Raw genomic sequence first — 26,502 nt, forward strand, 5'->3', positions numbered from 1 at the left:
TTAAAACCGTCGGGCTTGTTGTAGCTCGCCGGAAATGTTATTGTTATCGCGGTACGAATAAAAATTGACAGGGCCGCCCGCCCGGATAAATGAGATGTGTTTAATTAGGCACAATGGGAACGGATAATAATACTAATGGCGCGTTACACCGTGGCCCACGCGAAAATATGGGTTACGACGGCGCGGGGAAGGAGAAAACAATAAAACACTCGGCGATAAATCGACGATAACAGACTCGCGGCTCGACCATAATCAACTTTGCATGAGATATTCGGCGCGGTATTCATTACCGTCCGTGTATCGATTACATTCCGATTGCGTACATCGATCACGTTCCGCCCGACGAAAATTGGAAATGAATTAATACGCTGCGAAGGCGGTCGATAGTTTGAACAACGGGGATAGTTTACTAAAATTCAATCCGACCAAGCGACCCTCGCTTTTACAAATCATTTTACAGTCACGGACTCGCACAAACAAAAGGTGACAAATCATATTCATATATTTGCTACCGCATTCATTACGTCTTCAAAATAAAAAGATATCATTTTACGATAATATCGACTACCTTTAAGGGGTTCATTCGTTCGTCGAGGGGGTTAAGAAATTCTGAAAAACTGTTCCATTTTAATGATTTAAAAGATTAAAAAGATTTAAAAGATTTTTCAAAAGATTTAAAAGATTTTTTTAAAAGATTTATCTTTAATCAGGATCAGACTTCCAGAGAAATTTATTTTAAATGTAAAAATGTTAAGCGCCGATAAAGAGTTTCAGCAAGAGGAACGTCGAACGTCTGAATTACGTTCGATTCTATTGCGTTATGCGTGAAGCGACCATAGCTCTGTGCGATGTAATACTTCCCGATTGGCAAACTTAAGTACTTTGCTGGGAACAAAGGCGAAACTTTTCCCTCTTAGGGTGTTCCATCAGCGGCCCTTTCCCTTTTCCCCGGTGTCCGCCGCTTGTTACTTTTCGGATATGGGTAATAGTAATTTGTTTCAGTTTCGGCGGGCGGCATCCGCGGCAGGGCGGGCGGGGTCTTTAAATCATCAGATAATTACTTTGGTAATTAATTACAACTCTGTTGGGCCGTGGACCCACGGCGGCCATGCCAGTAGTAAAGTAACCGGGGTAGAGGGTGCCTCCACTAATAAACGAGCCGTCGACACACCCCTCGGCTCGACCGTCCAACCCATTCTCCATTATTCTTCCTATTATAAATCACTCATCAAGTTTTTTCCATTTCTGTCCACCCGGTGTCCCTACGGTGCGGCGCGGCTACTTTCGACTAACGAAACCCGCCCGCGCGTCACTCAAGGAACCACGGATTTTCTCGAACGCGGATCAACACGCCGATTCTCGCGCTGCGCTATCGTTCCTTAATACCATTTAATCAATGGAAAGAGATTACGCTAGGCGATCTACTCTACTTTTTGGCCTCGACCGACTCCCTTCGGCGTCGGTTCTCTCTGCGGAACGTGAGACGCTTTGTGCAAAATTTAGACTCTCGCGTCTCCCGTGATGAATCCTTAAGTAGTCCGGGTCAATCGTGTCGCCGACGAGAATATTTCCCCGGCGGAAAATAGGTGGGGGATGTTTTCCACGGAAAACCGTCCAAAGCATTGTCAGCCACGTCGATTAGTTTGAAGTATTTATGGTTTTCTATTCATCTTCGGGCTGGACAGCTCAAATTGATGTGTTCGTGTCAACCGCTTGTATTATAATATCGAGTCGGACTCGTGACGAAAATTTCGATCAAAAATCCTTCGAAATATTCGATCAATATATTCTTATATACTCTAACTAAATATACTCTAATCTACTAAATATACGCTTTTCTCGACATTAAGCCAGCTGGATAATTTGTTATCTCAGAAGAAATCATCAAAGACGAAGATAGCCTCAGACGAAGCAAGTTAAATAAATAGTTGGATAAATCATAAGGCAAGGGGTTCATATGTTCATAGCAACGCCAAATGTTGGTGCTTGTATTTGTTCTTTTCCCAAAATCTGCAAGCTGCGCATTCGATTAACGTTACCTGTCAATACTATAATTCTAAACTGTTTATACTGGTGAAGCTGAATCAATCCATACAGGTTTGAACAGCTTAATAAATAAAACAAAACTAACACATTCTCCGCCGTACGATACACGCACAAAGTTTTCGATGCTTTACGTTCGTGTCTTTAAATATACGAACAAACTTCTTTTGATAAAGTCTATCTAATTTTGTTTTATTAGTCACAATTGATACCCGACATCGACTTTACCTTTATTGATTTTATCAGGCACATTTTCAGTGCAAAGAAAAATATTTGGAGACATGAAAGACATACAAAGACACTATCGACCCTCGACCATGGAATATTGATATCCTAATTTCCACTGGTTACACAAAATTTGGCGTTGCTGCGGAAGCAAGTTTGTCAGGGACGGACCATCGACCGGACATGGTTGTCGGGCCAATAAGAAGACAGAAACACCTATTCCACGTGACCCTTGCCGTTCACCGTTCCGACACGGGTCCACGGGTACACGTAGACAGCAAAGACGTGACGTTCCCTATAGATACCCGGTGGCCATGTTCGACGACACAGGAGCCGAAACTTCGCTTAGATCATGACAACTTAGAGTCAAGCGCATGAGGGATGTTTATAAGATACGACTCAATCCAGGAAGTTGCGAGGATCGTGGGGGGCGGGGGGCGGGGGGAGGAGGATGTCTGGATGCGGAAACTAGCGTTCGCATAAGTTCCTGGGACGGTCGTCCATTAGTTAATTGTGGTTTCCGGATCAGTATTCTGGCAGGCATCGCGTGTTTCCACGGTGGATTGCTAAGCGAGAACGGCTTAAGAGCGCGCGGCACAGGAAGTGGGAGTGTAGCAGGAACGTGGGGACGGGCTTGGTGACATCCCCGGTAACGTAAGGGAAAGGGAGTTTGACAAACCCTGCGTACCGCTAATCAATACAAACAATCAGTCTTGGTTTCGTTCCGTGACACCGCGACGCACCACGGTCAACGTGTTCGACACAGCCAATCCGAAACGGGAGTTCTGAAAACGGTCAGTGTACCTCCCCTCCCAACTAAGTTACCCTCAATTAATCAGTTCCTAATTTATAGAAAATCAAGTACTAAATTATGTGTGAAACATATCTGGTTAAATTGTACAAAACAAAATTTCCGGGGAGTCTGCGAACACCAAGTAATTTTTCCGAGGTATTAACCCCTCATAATGTCCCCTTAGAGGGTGCATCCAAGTGCAAAGGGTTAAGTTGTGAAGGAAGCACATTGAACCGGAGGGTAGAAGTTTCTAAACATTATTATTGTAAATTTTCTAAATTCTTTAAAAATCGTTTTGTATTTAATTCCGCACAATTCGCACATTAAAAGTTTACTGCGACAATTAACAGCCCCTGAAGTAAAGGATCAAATGTCTCGTGGGGCTGATGAACGGCGATCGTTGAAAGCATCCAAATTCTTTGTCCACCCGGATCGATCATTTCGACCGTTGTACAACGTCTTTCGATTAGCAGGTTGCTCTTTATTCTCAGTTTCACCCCGTTCTTATCGATAATCTAGCGCTTTCCCGTTAAGCAAACTTTTATGATCGTTTCAATTATCGGGATCGCGACGGGGGGTCTTCGAGGTTCGCGCGAAAGCTCGCCTCCCTCCTCTGTCCGATGCTATCGGCCCGGGGAAGAATTGTATGCTCGCAAACAGACACCGGGGAGGAATTAATCAGCGATCTATTTCGTTAAAAAATGTTCCGGCACTGTACAAATCTTTGGCTGAAACCAATTTATCGAGCTCAAACAATTTACCGTATGCAACGCACTTATTGTATCGTCGGCTGGCCTGGAAATAAGTTTGCGATGCTTGCTCGCATAACTTAAAACCCCTTTACTCCTTGCTATTAATTATTGCTACGAAACGCTACGACGTTAATTGCGGAGAAACAGTGACTTTTCCACAAGCTCGACATTTCAAAATCTATCGACCAGAAAAATGTAAGATTATTGAAATTCCTCCATTACACCGAAAAGCAATTACAATCGAGGCTGTATCTTGAAAGTAATTTTGTAATTCATTACTTGTCACAATGAAAGCAATTACAGCCGGGCAGAGAACCATTAACATGGAAAATATTTCTGTCGTTGCGTTTCCCTGTGAAGACACAAACGGGCGTTTTTATAATGAAATTGGCAAAGAGAAATAGCGCCGTGCTAATTTATCAGAATTTCGCAATTAGTTGTGCAAAGGACTCTGTGAAAGGTAGAGATGCGAAATGGTCAATAACACTTGTCCGGCGAATAAAACTTTGCGCGGTTTTTATTCTCTATCGATATCGGTATTAATTTTACACGGACACTTTTGTAACGGCCGCTCGAACATTTTCCGATGCGAATTATCGCGGACCGCTCGTTTCGCGATCAGATCCGAATTGAATATTTCATTTCAATTCGAATACCGCGAAGTATTCGACGTCACGGGGGAAGGTGGTTCATTGAACGTGTCGCTGAAAATCTGTCCTTCCGTATGGAAATGCGATTTCGAAAAAAAAAAAACGAGGCAGAGAGAGGCTCGGCCAGCATCGAGCTAACGCGTTGCACAGGCTAGACACGTCCGGCGGACTAATAATATTTTAAATCGCCCGGAAAGGCAGGCATTAATAATTATCCCGAAACGCGGCCGAAATATTCAAAAACGCCCGGACGCCGTCCACTCTCTGTTATTTAAATTTAACGCTCGAAATCAGATTCCGTATAATTCGATCTTAAACAATCTTCCCGGTCACACTTTCGCGAGTCGATTTGCCCGTACATTTTCTGAATCGACGGGTCGCTTTGACGCGAACAAGTTTCGAATAAACCGATGTTGTAGAATATTTTAGGAGATTTGCGAGCAGGATTTAATTAATCGAATAAAGTCCCGCCAATTGTGTTCAATTCGTACCAAATTCCAGTCGGAATTCTGATTTCATACGTGGACGGGGCAATTTTCTCAATTAGGGGTATTCCGGTTTCCGGGGAAACAAATCGTTTCGTTCATTTCGAATGCGATTTATGAAATATTTCCTTCATCCTCGAAGCGAAGTTGAAAAAGTTCTCTTCTCTGTACACACGTAAAATCGGCAGTCTGCTAATTAACCTGAATGATCCAATTAGTTGGGTAACTTCAGCAATGAGGAGTGATGGTAACAAGAAATTATACGATACTGTTACTTGTTATTTAGTATCTGTAATATTTATTCCTCTTGAAATATTATTTGAAGAAACATTTCAGAAGAGATTCCAGAAACGTTTCGCAAGGTAATGAAATAAAATTTACCTACATGAAAATTAAGATTGATCAGCCCAATATATTAGGTCGTCCCATAAGTTCGTGTCGTGGATATGTCTATATTATTCACAATTGAAAAGTATTTTAATGAAAAACCGTAGAAATGTTATAGTGACGGTAGGATGCCTCTGCCAGAAAGGTCGGAAGAGGTTGTGGAATGAAAGGATGATTACATATTTTATTTTTAGAATTTAAATGGTACGTAAACGGCACGAACTTATGGGACGACCTAACATTATTTAAATACGAGGGGAACGGCGAATTCGAGACGACAAGAATTAGGGCGATGCATTTCGCGAGATCCGCAGAAAGGACAAACGTTCATGATACATACAAATTGAATTCGAGGGAAGAATGAAGTTGTCTCCGTTATCGTCGATTCATTCCTTTCCTGCCGTCAACGGCCGAGAAGAAAAGGGTGCTCCCGGGGAGACAGAGGGGCCGATAGCAGTATGAAAAATTGATTGTCAATTCATGATTGACAGAAAAGCCTTGAGTACCGTCGAACTCCTGTGTGACGTCCACAAAAGATACGAAAGTCGAGAAGGAGCAGTGGCAGACAGGGAAAAAGACACGATGGAAGAGAGGTTTAGGTGTGCGGCGATGGTGGTGGTGGTGGTGATGGTGGGAGTGGCATTCTGGGAAGGGCAGACCAGTCACGGCCAAGAGTGCACATTCAGCAGCTTTGCTCGATCGCCTTCGGAATATAAATTTGCAACATTATCGCCCTGGAAAGACCGTTATCCCCCAACACCGTGAATTCTCTGACACGCGTGGTGTACCAGAATCCAACTGTAGCCGCCGCCGCCGCCGCCGCCACTCCACTCGAATGGATTCCGAAGTTCCCTCGATCCCGAGACTACCAGCCCCTGGTAACTCGATTACCAATTTATTCATCTCTCCGGAAAATCATCGCCGGTTTATTCGTCATATCAAGGGAAGAACGGGACACCGACTTTTCTATGGCGCCGTCTCCTTAAGGCGGACCCATTCTGCAGCTCGTTGCATTTTCAGAAACATCCGTATGATAAATCTCCGCTTTGTCGATGACACGATACCGTGTCCGTAATATGCACTCCATCGAACAATCAACACGAACGCGACGCTTTCGTTACAGTGAAAAATCGTAGAAACGACGGGACTTAATTTGTATGGATTCTCTGCGACTTTTATCACAATCGTTCCACGTGGGCAGGCATCTGAGAACTTTTGTATATGTCGCGGAATTGTCCCCAAAGAGGGGCCGAGGAGTGTAAACATAACTCGGGTATGTCTCCTGGACGATACACGACGCTGACAAGAACCGTGTTGCTGACATATATCGAGTACTCGCTGTGTCTCAGAAGTATTAGGTCGTCCCATAAGTTCGTGCCGTGGATATGTTTATATTGTTTACCATCGAAAAGTATTTTAACACGTTCACTGCCATGTCAGTCAGATATGACTGACGGTGATTTTTTAGTAGCTTAATGAATCCCATTTTATTGTGACATATCCGGATAAACCGAATATTATTAAGATGCTTAAAATTCGAAAGAGTTAAAACAGCATCTCCTATAATACATTTAACATTTCTAGTTTCGCTTTCGTTAATTATATTGCTCTGATTTTGTAAGAATCTCTGGGAATGATATGTGGCAGTTAACGTGTTAATGAAAAACCGCAGAAATTTTATAGTGACGGTATGACGTCTTTGCCAAAAAGGTCAGAAGAGGTCGTGGAATGAAAACGTGATTACATATTTTATTTTCAGAACTGAAATGGTACAAGAGTAAACGACACGTAATTATGGGACGACCTAATATTTCAAAATTGATTACAAAAGGTCGGATCATTAGATGCAACGTTTTTCGACCGGGTATCGTTCGCTTTCTAGAATATGAAGACAGAAGATATCGAAAAGTCTAAATCGTCAAGGAGATTACTGTAGCATCTGTTTCTTTTTTGATCGTGTAACGTCGACGGTGCAGAAACAATCCATCGTGGTCCCCGAAGGGTTAACCCTTTGCACTCGAAGCCATTTTAACTCTAGAACGAAAAATTTCTTTCGACCTAAAATATTTCCCTTCTATATATATTTTGTCATGCTATACATACGAAAATGGTGCAATTTACTCGTAGAGCATTGAAGTGTTTAGTAATTTATTAAATACAAACAAATTTAATAATGTAAAAAATATTTTGAATAATGATACAGCAATTTTTAGTGGCGCCTTATAGTCGCCATTCGAGTGCTAAGGGTTAATACTTGGGAGGATTGTCGTAGGGCTGGTAGGAACTGCTGGTTGGACGGTCGCTCGCGTATCCATCTCCTCTCTCTCTACCTCTCTCTCTCTCTCTCTCTCTCTCTCTCTCTCTCTCTCTCTCTCTCTCTCTCTCTCTCTCTCTCTGTGTGTGTGTGTATTTAAAGCCAATTTCTGTCCCGTCTTCCTTCCGTTTTATTTGTGCGCTCTTTAAGCCAAGCCCCGGACGGTCTTACGCAAAAAAGCTCTCTTTCCAATACCCCGTAGACGTCGATGTATCCGCGCGACGTCCCGCTAAGCGACGCCCGCAAAAGCTGTCGTCGGTGGTTTCCAGGAGTTTTTAGATCGCCTAGATCGATAGGAACGCCTGGACGAGTGTCGAAGAAGCGGTAGCGAAAACGACGCGAGCTGGGCGTTGGAAAGTTTCGGTCGACAGACCGAGAGAGGGAGAGAGAGAGAGAGGGGGGGTGAGAGAGAGAGGGGGGTGCTTGAATAGGTTGAGAAGTGGTGGACGCCACTTTGTGCTGCATCGACATGAATTTGTATCCCTCCGGAGCTGGTCGGTCACCGTTCTCACTTCTCTTTATCTGGCTCTCCTGTGTCTTTCTCTCTCTCTCTCTCTATCTCTCTCCCGCCGTGTATACGTGTCCCTGTTCACCCCGCGTCCCTTTTTCCCTTCCTTCCGGGGCCGCGCTCGTTGGGAGCTTTTTCCATCGAAAATGCTCCGCGAACAGGATCGTCGCTATGGAAAAATACATCACGCACGGCGACGACGTCTCGCGGCGTCCGTCGCTCGACAATTCGTGCGTCAAGAAAGAGGCTCGACCGTCACGTCAGTCCGCCGTTGATTTAACGATCCGACACTATTTTCCAAGGATAACTGATCACCCAGGTGTCGAAACGCCCGTGGCTCGAGCGCTTTGTTTCGATGCGTCACGCTCTCGTGGATTGTGCGTGAGCGGCGCTGGACGCGCACCGTGGGCCGAATATGTTTCGCGTCGTTATAAATCGCTTTTATTTACGGCGGCAGTGTTCGCTAATTTGTGATCGTCAAATGTGCCCCGTATACTTGGTTTTTCTTGTTAGTTGAATTTGCCCCGGTATAATTTCGCATCGAACGTTGTCGTTGCGCGACACTGAAATAATAGAACATTCCGTGTGCGCGTGTGTGTGTGTGTGTAGGTTAAACGTGGAAATTAATTTGTGGCTGGCCCAGTTGATCAACAGTAACGACGATATTGACGAGTCATGAATTACTTGTTAAACGGAGTAAACGCTTGGACACTGAATGGAAATTAATTTCTGCGCCTAATAAAATGTAACTGAACGACAATAACGCCACGCTGCCAGCACTCTTCGACGTCGAGGTAACCCTCCTTCCGGAACCCTCGAGTTATTCCAGCGAGGAAAGGATTTACAATAATTTTCTATTTATACCTGGTAGCCTCGCTGTAACGAGCACGTTGATTTTCTGAGACATTATCAGCGTACCGAGGATTTCCACGGAAGTTCCGGTGCCGGTTCCCGCGATGCACCGGCGAATCTGTAAACGCGATCAGTTTTACAATTCAATCGGCCGAGCTTTCGCTTAACGATATTCATATCGCGGGAAAGTGCTTCGAGCGCAAAAAGACCCGACTGCGACGTGACACCCGCGCTGAACCCTGTAATCGCAATCCTCCTTTCGATCATCGTAAAAAGACCGTTTTTCCCTTTTCCCGAGGCCTTCCCTCCTCCATCACTTCCCCCCGAAATTCCACGGACTGACAGCTTCCTGCCTACCCGCCATCGCATCGGATCGGTTCGAGACTCGAAGATGGCCTCCGCGCGCGTTTGGTCGATACTCGACATCGGTTCGATCACTCGCAAACATTTGCCATGTAATCGACCGGACCTCGCGGCCGTAATGGATCAAATTTAACTTAATACGTCGCCCGGTATAGCTGTGTTGACATTGTTAACTTATTAGTTCGAACAGCTCCTTGGAACGCGGCCAAAAACTCCCCGCGATGATGTATGCATGGAACCGTACATTTAATTGTTCTGAAGAACCGTCCGATCGCTCGTTTCCAATCGGAGCCGACTTTCCAGCTAGCCGAAGTAATTAGCAAGCGACAATGAGAGCACAAATTCCGTGTCGGAGCGAGAAACCTCCTCCCAACTTACAATTATTGTTCCCGGAGTGTCGGCCTAATTCCAAGCACGACTTTGGTGGAGGTGCGTACTTGCAATAACGTTGCAAAAATATCTAATAATCCCGAAGAACTCTTTTTATCTCAAAGCTACATATCTCTGTTTCTCGAGGCATCCTTGGACGATAGCACCTAAGCTAGATCAAATTTTCAACTGTCTTCCCCAATGCGTCGCTTTAGATTGACCTGTCTACATCAGTTCGGATAATCGAGGTCCTGCGTGTGTCTCCAATTAATCAAGCAAATCTGATGCAAATTCTGTCTAGGTGTCCAGGCCTCTAGGTCTTTCTCGAGGTACATGTCACGGTGTCGCGAACCAATTTCTCGCAACAATCGTGCCCATCTTGTGCGCGTAAGTCGAGGCACTACTGCACTACTGAAAGGAAGTAAATTCCGTCTTCGAACATGTTGATGTTTCACGCGACGCCTTCTAGCATTGTTGCTGAGTATATTAACAGAAACGGACGCCAGAAAAAAGTAGTCGGGAGCCTCCTCCCTCCAGCAGGCAGAAAACACGGCAGGGTTTGCGGCGTGCCCCAGGGTGTCGTTGCACGGTGAAACATTTTCGCCGGGCGTAATCACGTCGGTGGTGGCAGTCGGTCGAGTTCGAATGTCTCTATTATGTATCGTCGTAAGTGTACACGCGCGTGGGAGCTCGGTTAATCGCGTTTCCTGAAGTTTCGGCATGGTCTGGGGCTCGCGAGAGGGAGAGGGAGAGAGAGAGAGAGGGTGGGGGGGAGCTCGGTTCACCCCTGCACCGGTTTGTCACTCGTCGACGACGCCGTTATGCCACGCTACTTCGCCTTCAAACCACCTACCCATCGGTTCGCGGCAGCCTAACGCTTTGCCAGGGCCAGGCTGCTCGCAGCTAGCCACGTCAATGGATGGAACGTATCTATAATGCGGCGAGCTTAGCACGCGCGTGTTAGGATCGTCCCGGTACAACCGGGCAGATTGAGGCTTAGAGCGACGGCAAACAGCATCAATTTGGCATTGCGCCACCACGCATGCTGATGGATACACGATAGGTGTGTATACAGCGCGCGCATACGCGGACGTATCCGTACACAGCTGCAGCGTACCCGGTGTACGCCGCCGTGTACGTACAACGGGAACGCGAGCGTCCACGCGCACGCACGCGGATCGTACACACGCGCATATACACCTACACGAGCCCCCGAACGCCGTCCCGTACAAACCATTTAATTAAGCTGATTCAATGTAAACGGGATTCGGCTGTAAGGACACACGGAAAGGTTAAACGCTTCCATTCGTCGGCTCGACTTGACTTCGACCGGAGCCCCCCGCACTTTTCGGGGGCTACCACGGTCGATTTTTTACCGCGATCTCGCTGCCCTTCGTGGCAACCGGCAATCGAACCGCACGCGTTGACTGCCGAACCACCGACCATAAATATCCAGAGAGATCGAAGGAATTTATTTAACCACCCCACACCCACCGTATATCGCAACTGGGTCGATGTTTATCCCTCGAAGGCTGCACCCGGATAACGCGCTTAATTGGCTCGCAGAGTTAGTTACGATCCGAATTCGTTTATGCTAATCGTGGAAGATTCTGGTCGAACGTGGACGATTCTTCTTTTTTGGTTTCTTCAAAGACCGTTGAAGTACAGTGGCCTCCTGATTAAATCACTTGCGATCAAAGAATTGGTTAACATTAATGCATATGTGCATTTTATGGGGCGGTAAATGTTTAAAGAATTGTTTAAACGGACTGTACACCGACGACCACGAAAGGTACATATATAGTCTCTTTTAAAAAATTTTTTGATCGCGTTACACGCTAGTCTACTCTACTGTGTTACTTAAGGGTTGCTTGTATTTAGTCCTGTTCTTCAGGACACCTTCCTACAAAGTTACGTTCAAACAGATCATTTTTAAGAATTTATTACATAGAAACTGAACGACGTAGAGCTATGAAACTTGTTTCTACACCCTCAAGCATGATTGAATATTCTAAACAAATTTTTGTAACGCACCATATGTAACCATCTAACTCACCCTCTCATTTCCGTCTTAATTCTCTCAGTTCATTGCATCTTAGGATCCATATTGTTATAAACTATATCATGCGCTGATTGTGACAAAATTTTTGTCGTGACAATTTCATTCACGCTACAGCGCTTCTCCGTAAACTATTCTATAAAATTATTCTTGCGTTTAAAGTTTGAAAAAGAGGTACAAGATGAGATCGGTGAAAATACTTTTTATCAAAACAGAATATTACTGATTAATATGTTGATGTAGTTGGTACTGGTACGACGTATTACCATTGAATTTGAAAGACTATAGTATATTTGACAGTTTCGTGTATCCGTATGCGGCATGCATTGATTCTAACTGTATCCGAGTTAAGCAGTAACTAACACGCCGCATTGCCAAAGTACTTAATTAAGTGGCTTACGCGTATGAACGCACCGTTGCAGTGAATGAAATCTCGTATGCAGTTGTACCATTCGTTGTGAGTAACTATGGTTCCTATTGTTAGAAGAACCTTTACGGTTCGCGGTAATACTCTATTGTAACGCGGCACAGAAGCATTGAATGCCATTAAAAAAAAAAAAGAAAAATTAATTTCCCACTATGTTAAACAAGACTCTTTAGAATCGTGGTAGGAATGGAACAATGGCACATTGACATTTTTCTGGTACCAATTAAAAATTTTTTCCAATTGTCGCATAGCTGAAACTTTCTGACACCGTCACTGACATCTCTATGTGTACCCAAAAACTGACGAAAAGCCGAATGAAAATCAAGGACTCGTAGTTGGGCCATTAATTCTTCGCGGACGAGGTTTCTAAAAAATCTTTCTTTCAATTTTCCACGGAGAACTCGTGTAAACAATTAGGATCGGTGTGTGGAAATGAATTTTCCGGTGGTCGGCGAGCGAAAAACGTCGGATATCACGGGTGATATAGCAGCAGGGTTTAAATGACAGCACACGTAGCCGATCGCTCTATCAATATTCGTCTTTGAGATTAGATAGGCTAACATAATAGATGAGGCTCGCGACGAGCATGATCGGCAAAGGAACGGCGCCGGAGTATTGAGAAAATCCAAGGATGAACGCGGCCAATGGCAATCCTGACGTTATCTACGCTTGTCTAGGGACAATGCATCATGCATAGCGTTGCCGTTGCCGCTGCTGTCGTAGAAGCCAGCCCTGGCAGTATACCATCGAGTATAGCGCAGTTTGAGCTATGCATTGGCCAATGTGTCGTTCATCTCCTAAATCACGACGATTTACAGTTGAGCCCGGTTGCGATATCAATGCCAGTCCGTGTACACCTATCCCACGCTCTTTCGTCTGTCACGAAATTGACAAAATAAAAATTGCCACGGCAGAAATTCGAGGAGGACGTCTGTGTGCGCTACCTGGCCCCTTCCCATTGTTGCTACACCGCCGACGATTAGTTTCCTCGTATTTCGCCCGGCCGATGACGTATCAATGATCCCGACGCTGGCAAAAGGGGAAAATGGAGCACCCGTCAACCGGACGGCAATTTTACAACGCGAGAAAAGAGCCGCGCGGTGTTCAATTTTGGAATTATATTCATTTTCGAATTTTGTATGAAATTAATCCTTAAACTGTCCGGACAATTTCTAATAGTTATATATTTCAGGTGTCATTAACACTAGGTTTACGGGACCCGTCAAAATGACGGGTTCTAATATTTTTAATTTACGATCGTTGAGTTTGTGAAGATCCGTCTGCGTGGAATTATTCAACACATTTATTCCTTCAGGTACATATTATTCAAAAAATGGCTACAATCTTGTACAGAAGCATTCTTCTTATTTTTACAAAGTAATGTAAAATACTCGCTTTTAGTGCTCCGTAAACCTAGTGTATAACCTTGTGTATATTAATTTTCGAATTTTGTATTAAATTAATACTTAAACGGACAATCAAACGGACTGTCCGGACAATTTCTAATAGTTATGTATTTCAGGTATCATTAACACTAGTTTTACGGAGCATTAAAAGTGAGTATTTTACATTACTTTATAAAAATAAGAGGAATATGTACATCCAAGTTTTCAGCAATTTTTCAAATAATATGTACCTAAGGAAATAAGTTTGTTGACTAATTCCACGTAGATGGATCTCCACAATCTCAATAATCGTAAAATAAAAATATTAGAACCAGTCATTTTGACGGGTCCCGTAAACCTAGTGTTAATATAAAATATTCCAAAAAATTATTTGTCAAAATCTACGAGTACTACAGTCAAGTTTTGATCTAAACCGAACGGATCTACACGATCTTAGTCAGTTCTACTCTCTCTACTAGAGGCATACCACGCGAGTGATTTAGAAGGTTCATCAAGGTTTCGAAAGCGGTTGATCATTTTAGGGATGACGGGGCCGGTAATGATTGCGGCGCCGCTCGATGAAACGTCCGCGGTCGAATATTTAAAATTGTTGATTCTTCATAATAGAATTTGAAATTTGGCAATCTGCGGCTGATTGCACCGGCGAAGACCGGCCTATTGGCAGAGACAATTTTTCGACAGCGGAACAAGCGTCGATGGGGTGTACACGCGAGAACGTTCTTGCCAGCGGGACGATCAATTTATCACAAAGTGCTTCTATTATGCGTTTCACAATACACTTTCGATTCCGTTGCATTATTACCGAGAGCCGGGGCCAGAACGAATCGTGAGACCAGTCACCCGGTGGCTGAATGCATCGTGAAAAGGCGCCCTCCATTCCAAACAAGCAGGTTAATTGAAGTACAGTATCAATCGTTAATTCGTTTCGCAGCGTCATTAATTAAGAAGTTGATTGTCGTTCGACACGATCGCTGTCGCGTTATCCGTTCGCGCTCGGATTTCCGGTGTCGAATTTCAGTTTCGATAACTCCGATGCCTTACAAATTAACGGCACCGAGCTGACATTTTTCGTGGGTCGAATAATCATTGTAAACTCGGTGTAGCAATTTTTAATTGCTGTACCGGATATTTGTACACTTTTCTGAAAGATTATAACTTGAAAATAATATATTGAATTGTCATGATTCGATATATCTCGTAAACGTATTAAATTCTATTTGAGATTTTGAGTATACAGCTGCAATGCACTTTTGAAGACTCTAATAAAGAGAATGAAGCGTGAGATTAATGACTGTGCAATGGAATACAATGAAAGAATGTCGCCGATGGCATTTCACCAAAAATTTATGCACGTCGACGTTCGAGCAAGCGAAATCGCTGTCAAAACTCCGCGTTTTGATGTACGGTTCGGTTCTAATTAGGTTACAAGCGGAATGATACATACGGCCGCGTTCGTCACTTCATTTAATTAGGTTACGCAGGAAAGCCATTTGGAAAATTGTCGTGTGCGAAGAAATGGAAGTAATTTATAGCACGCGCTTGGATGTTAAATACGTTCTATCACGAAACATGTTGTGTTAAGCATACGCGGTTATGATCTGCGTAATTATTACGTCACGTGGCATTGTGATGTATAGCTTCAAATACAACGGAGCTATTGTGGATCTCAGAATGAAAGTTTGCAAACGTTGATCAATGAATTTAATAATGCCTGGATAAACGCTATGATAATATTGTTTCGCATAAAGGAATTACTGTTGTTTAAGGAAAACGGATTAGTCAATACTGCCTTTTGTTCTTTGGAAATGTTATGGATATTGTAACGATCTTAAATAGTGACTTTTACGATTAAATAAGGATGCTACGTACGCGTGTCAATTTGCAAAGTTTTCTTGGTTTCCAACAAAAACGGAAAGACACTCGTTCAATTATGAAACTGTCCTATTAATAAGACCCTCGCGGCGTCCCGTGCGAAAGAACAAACTAATTTGGCCCGGCGCTCGATATATTAGGTAACAACTTTAAAAAAAAAACCGAGAAGATTAATTTAACAAAAAAATTACACGGGAAGAGCACTAAGACAGTGGGAACGACGGTGTTCTATGCTTCGCCTGAAATTTATTAGCTTGTTCCGACTCGTGGAAATAGAAGAGAGCAAGTTATCTGCGTTCCTAGTACCTCCTTGAGGATTAAACCTTCCTGGAAATTCGTGGAGCACATACACGATTAATTATTATTCTGCGAGGACAGGGAAATACAATTTCCACTGGCAATAGTTAAGCCGTCAAGACCTAGAAACTAAATAAACTAATTCTCACAGTAAACACCGAAACGCCTGACCAAATTTTTGCTGCAAAATCATTTCAACTCTCTTTCTTCAAACGTGACCAAATAGTCGTAATTTTGTAAATAGAAAATAGTTATTTATAGAATTATTTTTTCTTTGCAATTAAAAGTCAATTCTTCTGATTCTTCTTCTTTTTCTAAAGGTTAGTAGTCGTCAAATTCCTCATGGTTCTTCCTGGAAGTTGATGTAACCTCACCATGACTGAATTTAAGAAAATCATTCATTGTTTGCGTTCGCATGAGCATGACAGGTGCTTCACGTCACTCAAATAAGGGCTTACACGCAGAACAGGTTGACGTGTACTCTACCCTATAAATAAATAGTATACTATTTATGAATGTGTTGATCGCGATTCTCGGCGATAATATTTAAATAAAAATATTTCACAAAATAATAAATATTTCAATATTAAATACTTCAAGACAAACATGATTTTCGATATTAACCTTGCAAACACTAAAAAGTTATACATAGCCTGCGGGTTTTATGCATTTATGGCAAAAATGGGTAATTTAAAGCAGAAAAAATAATCGGAGAATATCAAAATATTTTTTACAACTTACTGAAACTGCAAAAAAGAGAGCTAAGCTCATGTTTGGCTTCAATTAATGCGAACAACTTTTACTGTGCAGAATGATCCGCAGTCTAGCTATACACTCACTAGGAGTGCTTTAAGTAGAATAGGACGGTCATGGTCAGACAAGCCGATTCCAACCGAATTTTCAGGGCATAATTTTCACGGGGAAAAAATATGATTCACGATCACTGTAACGGTAGAAAAAATGCGGGAAAATGGAGAGGAGGAGGTCGCGTGTCGGGTGCGCGGCAACCTATATTTCTAATCGAGTAGCCTAATCCAGGCGCAGTATCCTGGCCGGCACGTGTGCGCCAGTGCAGCGCAAGGTCTGGAAGCGGCCGAGCAGACCGAGATTCGATTCTATTCGGCCCGGTAGGTTTTCGCCGTGGCGAAGAATTAATAGAGGTCTTCTATGCTGTTCGCCCGGCTCCCATCTTCTTCGTGGTCGGAGGGCGAAACCCGTCCTCTCGTTTCCTCGAACGTAGAGAGGAGCGTGCGCGCGAGCCCGTGCGCGCGTGCCTCTCTAAATCAATGTTTTACAGTTGCCCCGCGAAATTAAGAAAATCCCTGATCTACGAGCCGTCCGTGTTCGATCCTTGATCTATCGCGTCGCCGGGACTTTTATGGGTCCCTTTCCGCATTGTCCTGATTGAATGGATGTGATTTCCGTCCCGGCTGAAACGTGTTCCATTCTTGCTCTTTTTACGGCCCTCCTATAGAAAAGCGTCCTGCAACTTCCACCGGAACCGCTTGTATTATACGAATTTTCGGCGATGCATATTGCGACAAAGAAAGTCTCCGCCGAAATTGCCAGTTTATCTTGCCAGCCGACGCAACAGTGCCTCAACCACGACCACCACCCTGTATTCCCTACCGAAAGGTTTCAAGATGTTCTTGTTCACTGGTCTGCACCCGTGCTTCGACTATAGCTTGTCTACAAACGCATCATTATGCCAGCGAAACATTCTCCGCGTTCCCTTCGGAAGACCTGATTTTTTCGGCGTCTCTTTCATCGAGCTCTACAAACCTTATAACCAACGCGTATTCTTGTGCCTCAACTGTAAATTAATCCGTGATCCTCCCAAGAACAGAAAAATCTTCGATAATCTTGTCAACAAACGCTTTAAATAACGTTTAAAAAGAAACTGAAAGTTATTGTCGAGGCTCCAATCTTATGCTATAAATCATTGTTCTCTTCTCGAAGGTGAATACACGCGGTACATTATCGTGAGTGTTCACCAAAAATTTGTGTTCGATCGTGACCCGAGTGCTCGAGTCCATGACCGTAATTTATCGATTCTGCAGGAGCTGATTTCTTGCACAGCGGAATTATAATCCCTGCGAGAAAGAAAATGATGGATGAACACGATGGAAATTATGTAATTGAGCGGAAAGTAAAATGTCTTTCTTATACGTGTAAAAACAAATATAATGAAATACGTCATTTTCTAAACTTCGTTTTATAAATCACAACTGTATATACGATTTTCGTACAAAAATGTTTTCCAATATTCAGCACACAAGTGTTAAAATCCAACGTTAAGAAAATTAGATTTCATTTGCTAAACAATACCACCATTGCACGGCAATAATCTCAAAAACTTGAAAACTATTTTTCACCACGATGGGAAAAAATGATAAAGCACGGTATAATCTATCTTTCAGGATTTTCATAATGCTAGAGTATAATCCACGAACGACGCCAGCGCGATCAGCAATGTTAATAGTTTTGCGAACGGCGCGACGCGATTGTTCGACAAATGAGTCTCGTCGAAATCTGAGTCTTGGGCAGTTTCATTCGAACTAATGAAGCAGAACATAATCACACATCCATAATCATTACCTGGCCGTGCATGGTTATTGTTCGCAGCTGGTGCCGTAACGCGGCTTTACTAGCCTTGTTTCGTAATGCATTATCTATTTCTATGGGCGATATCTTGCGATCATAGCGATCACCGTAGTAATAATGTCGTTTATATCCAGTGTCGGTACCCACCGCCATAGTGGACACCGACGCCACTGACAATAATAAAGTTTCGCCACAAAGTTGCCCACAAACGAGGATCATCGCGACACGGTGCGCTGGCCCGATGATAGACATAGATAGAACCGCACTTGGCCAGGAATAATTGTATTCGAAATTAGGTTCTCCGTTTAAGCCATCGTACTAACGGCGCAAGTTTTACTGCCGTTGTCGAATTTTCTTCCTGGCAAGGTGACTGCGAAATGCCGGCCAGTTCTCTCCGTTCCATTAACAATTCGAACGACTTCCGGCCGGGAATATAGAGCTTCTTTTCCAAATTAGGCATTACTCGATGCGCAATTCTTACTTCAATCCATTGTTTGGGCGCACCGATCGCGAGAAGTCCCAAAAGCGGTAGCGCCAAGTTAACCATAAAATATTGTACAAAATTTGACAAATACCTTCGAGTATAGAAATTAATACCAAATAATCAGAATATTTTAAAGAAGTTAAATAAGTAAAAAAAAATTTGTCAGCGCTATGGGAGACCTCAGTGTTTTACAAATACCTTCGAGTATAGAAACTAATACCAAATAATCAGAATATTTTAAAGAAGTTAAATGAGTAAAAAAAAATTGTCAGCGCTATGGGAGACCTCAGTGTTTTGCAAATACCTTCGAGTATAGAAATTAATACCAAATAATCAGAATATTTTAAAGAAGTTAAACAAGTAAAAAAAATTGTCAGCGCTATGGGAGACCTCAGTGTTTTGCAAATACCTTCGAGTATAGAAACTAATACCAAATAATCAGAATATTTTAAAGAAGTTAAATTGAGTAAAAAAAATTTGTCAGCGCTATGGGAGACCTCAGTGTTTTACAAATACCTTCGAGTATAGAAACTAATACCAAATAATCAGAATATTTTAAAGAAGTTAAATGAGTAAAAAAAAATTGTCAGCGCTATGGGAGACCTCAGTGTTTTACAAATACCTTCGAGTATAGAAATTAATACCAAATAATCAGAATATTTTAAAGAAGTTAAACAAGTAAAAAAAATTGTCAGCGCTATGGGAGACCTCAGTGTTTTACAAATACCTTCGAGTATAGAAATGAATACCAAATAATCAGAATATTTTAAAGAAGTTAAACAAGTAAAAAAAAATTGTCAGCGCTATGGGAGACCTCAGTGTTTTGCAAATACCGTCGAGTATAGAAATTAATACCAAATAATCAGAATATTTTAAAGAAGTTAAACAAGTAAAAAAAATTGTCAGCGCTATGGGAGACCTCAGTGTTTTGCAAATACCTTCGAGTATAGAAATTAATACCAAATAATCAGAATATTTTAAAGAAGTTAAACAAGTAAAAAAAATTGTCAGCGCTATGGGAGACCTCAGTGTTTTACAAATACCTTCGAGTATAGAAATTAATACCAAATAATCAGAATATTTTACAGAAGTTAAACAAGTAAAAAAATTTGTCAGCGCTATGGGAGACCTCAGTGTTTTACAAATACCTTCGAGTATAGAAATTAATACCAAATAATCAGAATATTTTAAAGAAGTTAAATGAGTAAAAAAATTTGTCAGCGCTATGGGAGACCTCAGTGTTTTACAAATACCTTCGAGTATAGAAATTAATACCAAATAATCAGAATATTTTAAAGAAGTTAAATGAGTAAAAAGAAATTGTCAGCGCTATGGGAGACCTCAGTGTTTTACAAATACCTTCGAGTATAGAAATTAATACCAAATAATCAGAATATTTTAAAGAAGTTAAACAAGTAAAAAAAAAATTGTCAGCGCTATGGGAGACCTCGGTGTACCGGTTAGGGGTTAAGAAACGTATTCAGAATGCGAAGATGAACAAATTTCGGCGCGCAACCACCAATGGAACAGGGTCTCGGCAATTTCCGGGCGATCTTCAAACAGACCGAAGAATTCGGTGCAAGGGTGGGAGGAGAAGATGACGAGGTTCGAACTAATTCACGAGAATGGACCACTGTGTGTGCCCACCGGAACATCCGACCAGCGAGGATAGACCATCAACCGATTGTAATCAGACCACCCTCGGCTCCCAGCAGCCTTCCCACACCTTCCTTACCTCCATACTTTTCTTCGATGGAATACTCGGCTCCGCTGTAACTGATGCTCCAGCCAGGCAGCTTTCTATAGCTGTAACTCGATTTTCGACTACTCATCCTGACCTACTCGTTCTCGAATAACCGGCTAGAGGCGATAAAATGGGTATAAGATAGCCGGAGCAGACGGAACGGACGAACAGGATCGGCAGGAAGGAAATGTGGCCGGGCTAGATGCAACATTATATCCTGGGAAACCGTGTCGACCTGCCGCGAGACATCCCATATTCACGAAGCCTTCAAAAAAATTTACGTTTCATTATACGGTGGCGATTTAATCGTTTCCCACATCTTTATAATCTCAGTAATTGTAAAACACCAAATCTGGAGGATTCGGGCTAGGAACCTGGCTAGGTTCAGTATTAACGCTGGGTTTACGCAGCACTAAAAGTGACTATTTTGCATTACTTTATAAAAATAACAAGAAGGTGCTACCCACATTTTTAGCAATACTTTTAACCCTTTGCACTCGACTGGTGACTCTGAAGCACCGCTAGAAATTGTTGTGGCATTATTTCAAAGAAGTTACAAAAAATATTACAATGTATTTGTTACGTTACAAAATTTGTACTTAACAGATGACTAAACATTTAGATATTATATGTGGAAATCGGATCAGTTTCGTATCGATAAAATGAAAATATTCCAAGACGGAAGAAAAATTTAGTTTTAGAATGAAAATAGCGCCGAGTGCAAAGGGTTTAAATAATATATACTCAAAGAAATAAATTTGCTAGATAATTTCTCACGTATGCACCCTTAGAATCATAATAATTTTAAATTAAAAATACTGGAATCCGTCATTTTGACGGGTCCCGTGAACCTAGTGTTAAGAAAAGAATCAAACGTGTCCGTGCATAGCTCCCGAATCTGGCGCTTCAGACAGACAATTTTAATTTAGCATTACGAGCATTGGCGTGACGTGTTAATAATAAATGGCCCATAAAATTCGTACTTCAAATCGTAATAAAGTCCGCTGGTATTTTAGTGATAAATAAAATAAATCCACGGGGCAAACGACGGGGAATAAGACGGAGGATGGTGGGGGCGCGTCGCGTATGCAAATGGCGCCGGTTGATTCGGCAATCGGGATTCCGGCGGCGCGTTTTCGACTCAAAGAAATCCAGATGAGCCAACCAGCTGAATGATCGAGTTAAAACACGCCCCGGCTTTGAGTCCAGACCGACGTCAAAGGTCTCCCCGAAACGCGGCGGCGGCGTGGCGGCGGTAAAAATGCAAATGGGGTCAACAAACCGGCGCGTTAATAGTAGAAACGGGGAATGTACCTTAAAATTGTGGAGTAAAGTGGAGCAATTAGGTATAGAGTAAACGAACCAGATTTTGCGCCGGCAAAATGCATATTCAGCGGGCTCCGGAACAACCAGGCCACTGTACTAAATCGACGGTTTTACTGCGTCTTTCCTGCTTGGCGGCGCAAATATTATTTATTGCCTTACAAGATTTCCATAACTTCACACTAAAGATTCCTATAACTCGTCGAACGGCCTGCAGTTTTCAATCCCCCGCACTGACTCAGCGTTGAGGCGCGGCCGCGTTTAATGCGAACGGGACTACTATGTGTCCACGTTTCCTGCGCGTCCGCTTGCCCGTTGCTGATGTTGTTAAGGACGAGGACGTTGTCGATAAACATCCGAGAACACCTGGACAGGTCGCCGGATGTCCGGGAATTTTTATGCGAGCGCAAACCTCGGTGGTATATTGTTTTAGGCTATTTTCCAGAATGGTAATGCCAGGAACAGTATTATTATCTGCAGATTGATTAGTATATAATTCTTTATAGTTGTTTATTCGAGTGTCAATCAATTTTGATTGTAACCATAAATTTCTAACCTCCCAGCAGCGCGTAATTAAAGAGTTAACAATCGTCGGCAAAGTTGACGTCTTTGTATGGTTTAACACCATATGGTTTGACACAACGTCCCGATTATCATTGATTGTACCACTGCGGCAGCTGCATTAACATCTCTAATTTCCACTGGACAATCTGTACCAGTTCACAGGGCACCGTATGTATACAAGTTCGATTATTTGTATTACCATTTATTGACGGCAAGTTTAATGGCCGCTGTCACTTAATTTAATATCAGGCCGAATCGATTAATTTTATTTACCGTTGCAACCTGTATGATCAGTCTGTTGCAGCACACTGGTCCGAACATCAAACGCGTTTGAAAATCATTTTTAAATAAACGGTTCGATGTAAATTTACTTGGAGGAATACGTAGCGCTGCAATATTTATTTTTCATTTACTGACACCCGTGCGATATCGCTGTATCGTTTTATCCGTTCCTTTGTTGAGCTTATTATTGCACAGTCGGGTGGATTTATCAAATGCGTTCGGCCGGGAGAAATTTTTTTAAATCATTCCCAAGCGATTGTAAAACAATTATTTACCATGACCACTCCGTAAACCGCAGATTTTATGCTCTCGTGGAAGAATCGGTGGACGAAATTTGAAAGAGTGCAAGCATTACTATTATTTGCGAGAGTAGCATTCCTGGTTCTTGCAAATGTCACAGACAATTTTTATTTTGCATTAATCAAATTATATATTGCGAAAATCAAAAACACATTTATATAATCCGGAGTAGAAGATCAGAAAAATTCAAAATGTTCTCCTGGAACTCCCGAGAATTAATTGATAATATTATATTGTTTGGTAATGGCGCGGATTTTCCGCGACGAGCATCGTCTTTAATTAACGGAAAACCTGTTTTAAAAGTGATTTTTTACTTCGACCTTAAATATTGCTTTGCGTGCCTCTCGTTTGCTTTACAAACGCCGTGGTTCCATACGGTAAATATTTAATAACCGTTTTCAACGATAGAATTTTTTACCAAGATTTTCCACCGCCGCTTAGTTCGATGGGACTTTTTTCTGTAAATATTGGAAGATGAAATTCTCTATATTTGTTTTGCTAATTTGCGGGACTAGATTTGCTAAATTACTTTTGCAATTTTAACAGGACCACCGGCAGCATAATTGCCCAAATTCAATTTTGCGTTTGCCAACTGCTAACTGAACTTATATCCGCAAGTTTCGGTAAACATTCTGTCTATTCTTAAAAACAATGGAAACCGAAGTGATCGAAGAAATGGGAACGATTCGGGTTTCCTATATTATGTGCGTGCACGTCAAAATAATTCGATAGTTTTCGCGGTTTCGCCGGACTTTCCATCGGCACGATTATTAAAAATGGCCGTCCGCAATTCCCCGACGAATGAAATGAAAAATTAAATGAAAGTCGCTAAGCTTTTCCTTGAAACTTACTTGGAAAGTTTAATTTAGTTTGGGGCCTGTCGATAAGCTGACAGAACTTAGAGTACGTGTTGAAGCAAGCTCTAAGCAAAATGAATGAAAAATTTCAGGGATTTCACATTATATATTTGCATGGAAATAAATGGCTCGGCTCTCCCGTTGCCGGAAATCTATAACTCTCGAAGAGTTAGGCTTTAATTATATACGAGGCTCGTGGAACTTCTCTCGATATCTGAACTCAATAATTTTCAGACGATCCTCTGCTATACGCACCTAAGTCCAAGTTAAATGGAATCGTTACTTCCAGACTAATTGTCACAGGGATCTCCGTAAAAATATCTTTCGGTAATTTCGTATGATAAGTTTAAGGTAACATAGCTGCTTAGTTGATGCGTGCTTATTCAAGGAAAGTTTCTTAATGTTTTTTTACCTATGTCTGTTTCAGAACACTACCACATATTTGTAGGAGATCTAAGCCCGGAGATCGAGACGCAGAACTTGAGGGAAGCCTTCGCTCCCTTCGGCGAAATCTCGTAAGTCCTCTTAATCTTGCTCATTAAAGACGACTTACCGTCCTCTTCGTGGTATACGAGTGATAATATAGCGATGTTATGTGAACAGCTATCTTTCACGTCACATCAACGTTAACCAATCATGCGGCTAAGATGCCTTTCATGCCAGACAAACCTGTTTCCTCGCCGCATTATCCGCGACTTCATTAAAACGTGGTTAAAACTCCTCAAGCTTTAAGACGCGTTGCGAACAGAAATAAAAAAATTATCAAGAATAACATATGGGAATTTTTCAGTTAAACTTTTAGGCTTTATCAATGCAGAAAATATGCAAGGTAGGGGCCCCTCAAAAGCCTGCTTCCCCCACGAACCTCTACAATCAGCGACAGTGAGCGCTATGGTGGGGATGGTCTCATCTTGATTCATACAAAAATGCCCACCCCTGACGTAGGACCTCCCATTTTTTTAAATTTTCGTCCGATATTTTGACTGCGTTGAAATCCTCTCTCCATCCAGGTCAAAAATATTTACCTTGTTAGTCAGGCATGATCTCGCGTGTTTTAAGTTCTGAAAATGTTGCTGTGTGACATTCTGACTACATCGATGCAAAAGATACCGTTTGCATTTGGGGCAAAAAAAATATTTGCCTCATTAACGAGCTGTTATTTGAATATTAAACTTCACTAGAAACGCAGAACTTTGAAGAAAGGCTTTTCGAACATTTGCAACGAAAATGCTACTGCAGAGATAAAATATTGCAAATTTGCGGCACTGCAGAAGTTTAACGTAATGCCGATACAATAACAATTCTCATTGGAAAAAATGCGTTACGTTCGATCTGCACGTTTTTATTTTTTCGTGGAATACTTGCGGGAAGAGGTGGATATTTTTGAAACTAAATTTTATGCGAAAATAAGAAAAACAGACGGGCAGGATAATTAAGATAAAATCATCGCGGGAACTTTTTGTGGCCGAGAGGAATTTCGTTTGGACTGCTGTGGTGTGTGTGTGTGTGTTCATTGCTTTCAATTACCGCGGAAAATAGTGGCGAGTAGTAACTATACTAAATTGACCTAGTTCTGTTTCGAAGGAATCACCCTGGGGAAGGTATCTGAATATTTTGTTTTATTAACCGCACAGATTCTAAGGGGGTTTATTGCACTTTTAACGACTCGAAACCGGCTCCCACTCGTGTCGCAATCTTTTACGAGTGCCTCATCGTTCGGCGTTCCTCGGGGCACCGACGCGAAGTATAATAATGTTTATCTTTCCATGATCTATGATGCATCTAACTTACAAACCGGAGATACCTTGCTCTCCGTTCCACTTACGGGTCGATAGATGCACAACGATAATATTCTGAGCGTCGATTGCTTTCGAAGTCGGTCATCATACTCACGAGATGAATTTATGCAAGTACGATATCTTGATGGATCATGCCAATAAGGCCATAATTCGGTCGGACCCAAAATTGAATTTTCTACTGATTTCGTGAATATTCAACGCGAAAACGGAACAGCGAAATTCAGATTTCGCTATCACGAATTTATACAAATAACGTTTTTAAGTGGGAAACGTGTTGGAGAATTGAAATTATTACCACATGAATTTATGCACGAACTATGTCTTGATGGATCGTGCCAATAAGTTCGTAGTCAATTTGGTCGATGAGAAAATTCAATTCTCTTCCGATTTCTTGAATATTCAACGCAAAAAGGAAACAGTGAAAATTCATATTTTATTTTCTCGAATTTCGGGAACTAATTCATTTTCAATTGGAAAACGCTGCTCGCAACGAATTCGTATTATTGCCGTCCTGCGCCGCGTAAAAAGTAGTGGTGTAAATTTATTTTAAACTTTACGCGGCGTAAAAAGTTACTGAAATTTAAACTCTGCCATCGCGTCGAATTCATACGAACCCGGCACGATGGTTCAAGGAGTTAGAGTGCACGGCAGAGGCGCGTTTATTAGCATCATTATAATTAATATATAATTCATCGAATATGCGGCTACAAAAATTCAGAGAGCTTTATAAAAACTGTGCTCAA

At 42.2% G+C, this 26,502-nt stretch overlaps 1 protein-coding gene across 8 annotated transcripts in view; it reads left to right on the forward strand.

The window, feature by feature from the left end:
- LOC143362553 (cytotoxic granule associated RNA binding protein TIA1) overlaps positions 1–26,502 on the forward strand; it is a 582,269-nt gene that overhangs the window by 422,458 nt on the left and 133,309 nt on the right. For all 8 annotated transcript variants that reach the window (XM_076802821.1, XM_076802823.1, XM_076802820.1 and 5 more), the window contains one exon: positions 24,388–24,475. In XM_076802821.1, the coding sequence (XP_076658936.1) occupies positions 24,388–24,475 (88 nt within the window). The remainder of the gene's footprint in view (positions 1–24,387; positions 24,476–26,502) is intronic.

This window comes from Halictus rubicundus, chromosome 17 (genome assembly GCF_050948215.1).
Source record: "Halictus rubicundus isolate RS-2024b chromosome 17, iyHalRubi1_principal, whole genome shotgun sequence".
In the NCBI taxonomy this organism is placed as follows: domain Eukaryota; kingdom Metazoa; phylum Arthropoda; class Insecta; order Hymenoptera; family Halictidae; genus Halictus; species Halictus rubicundus.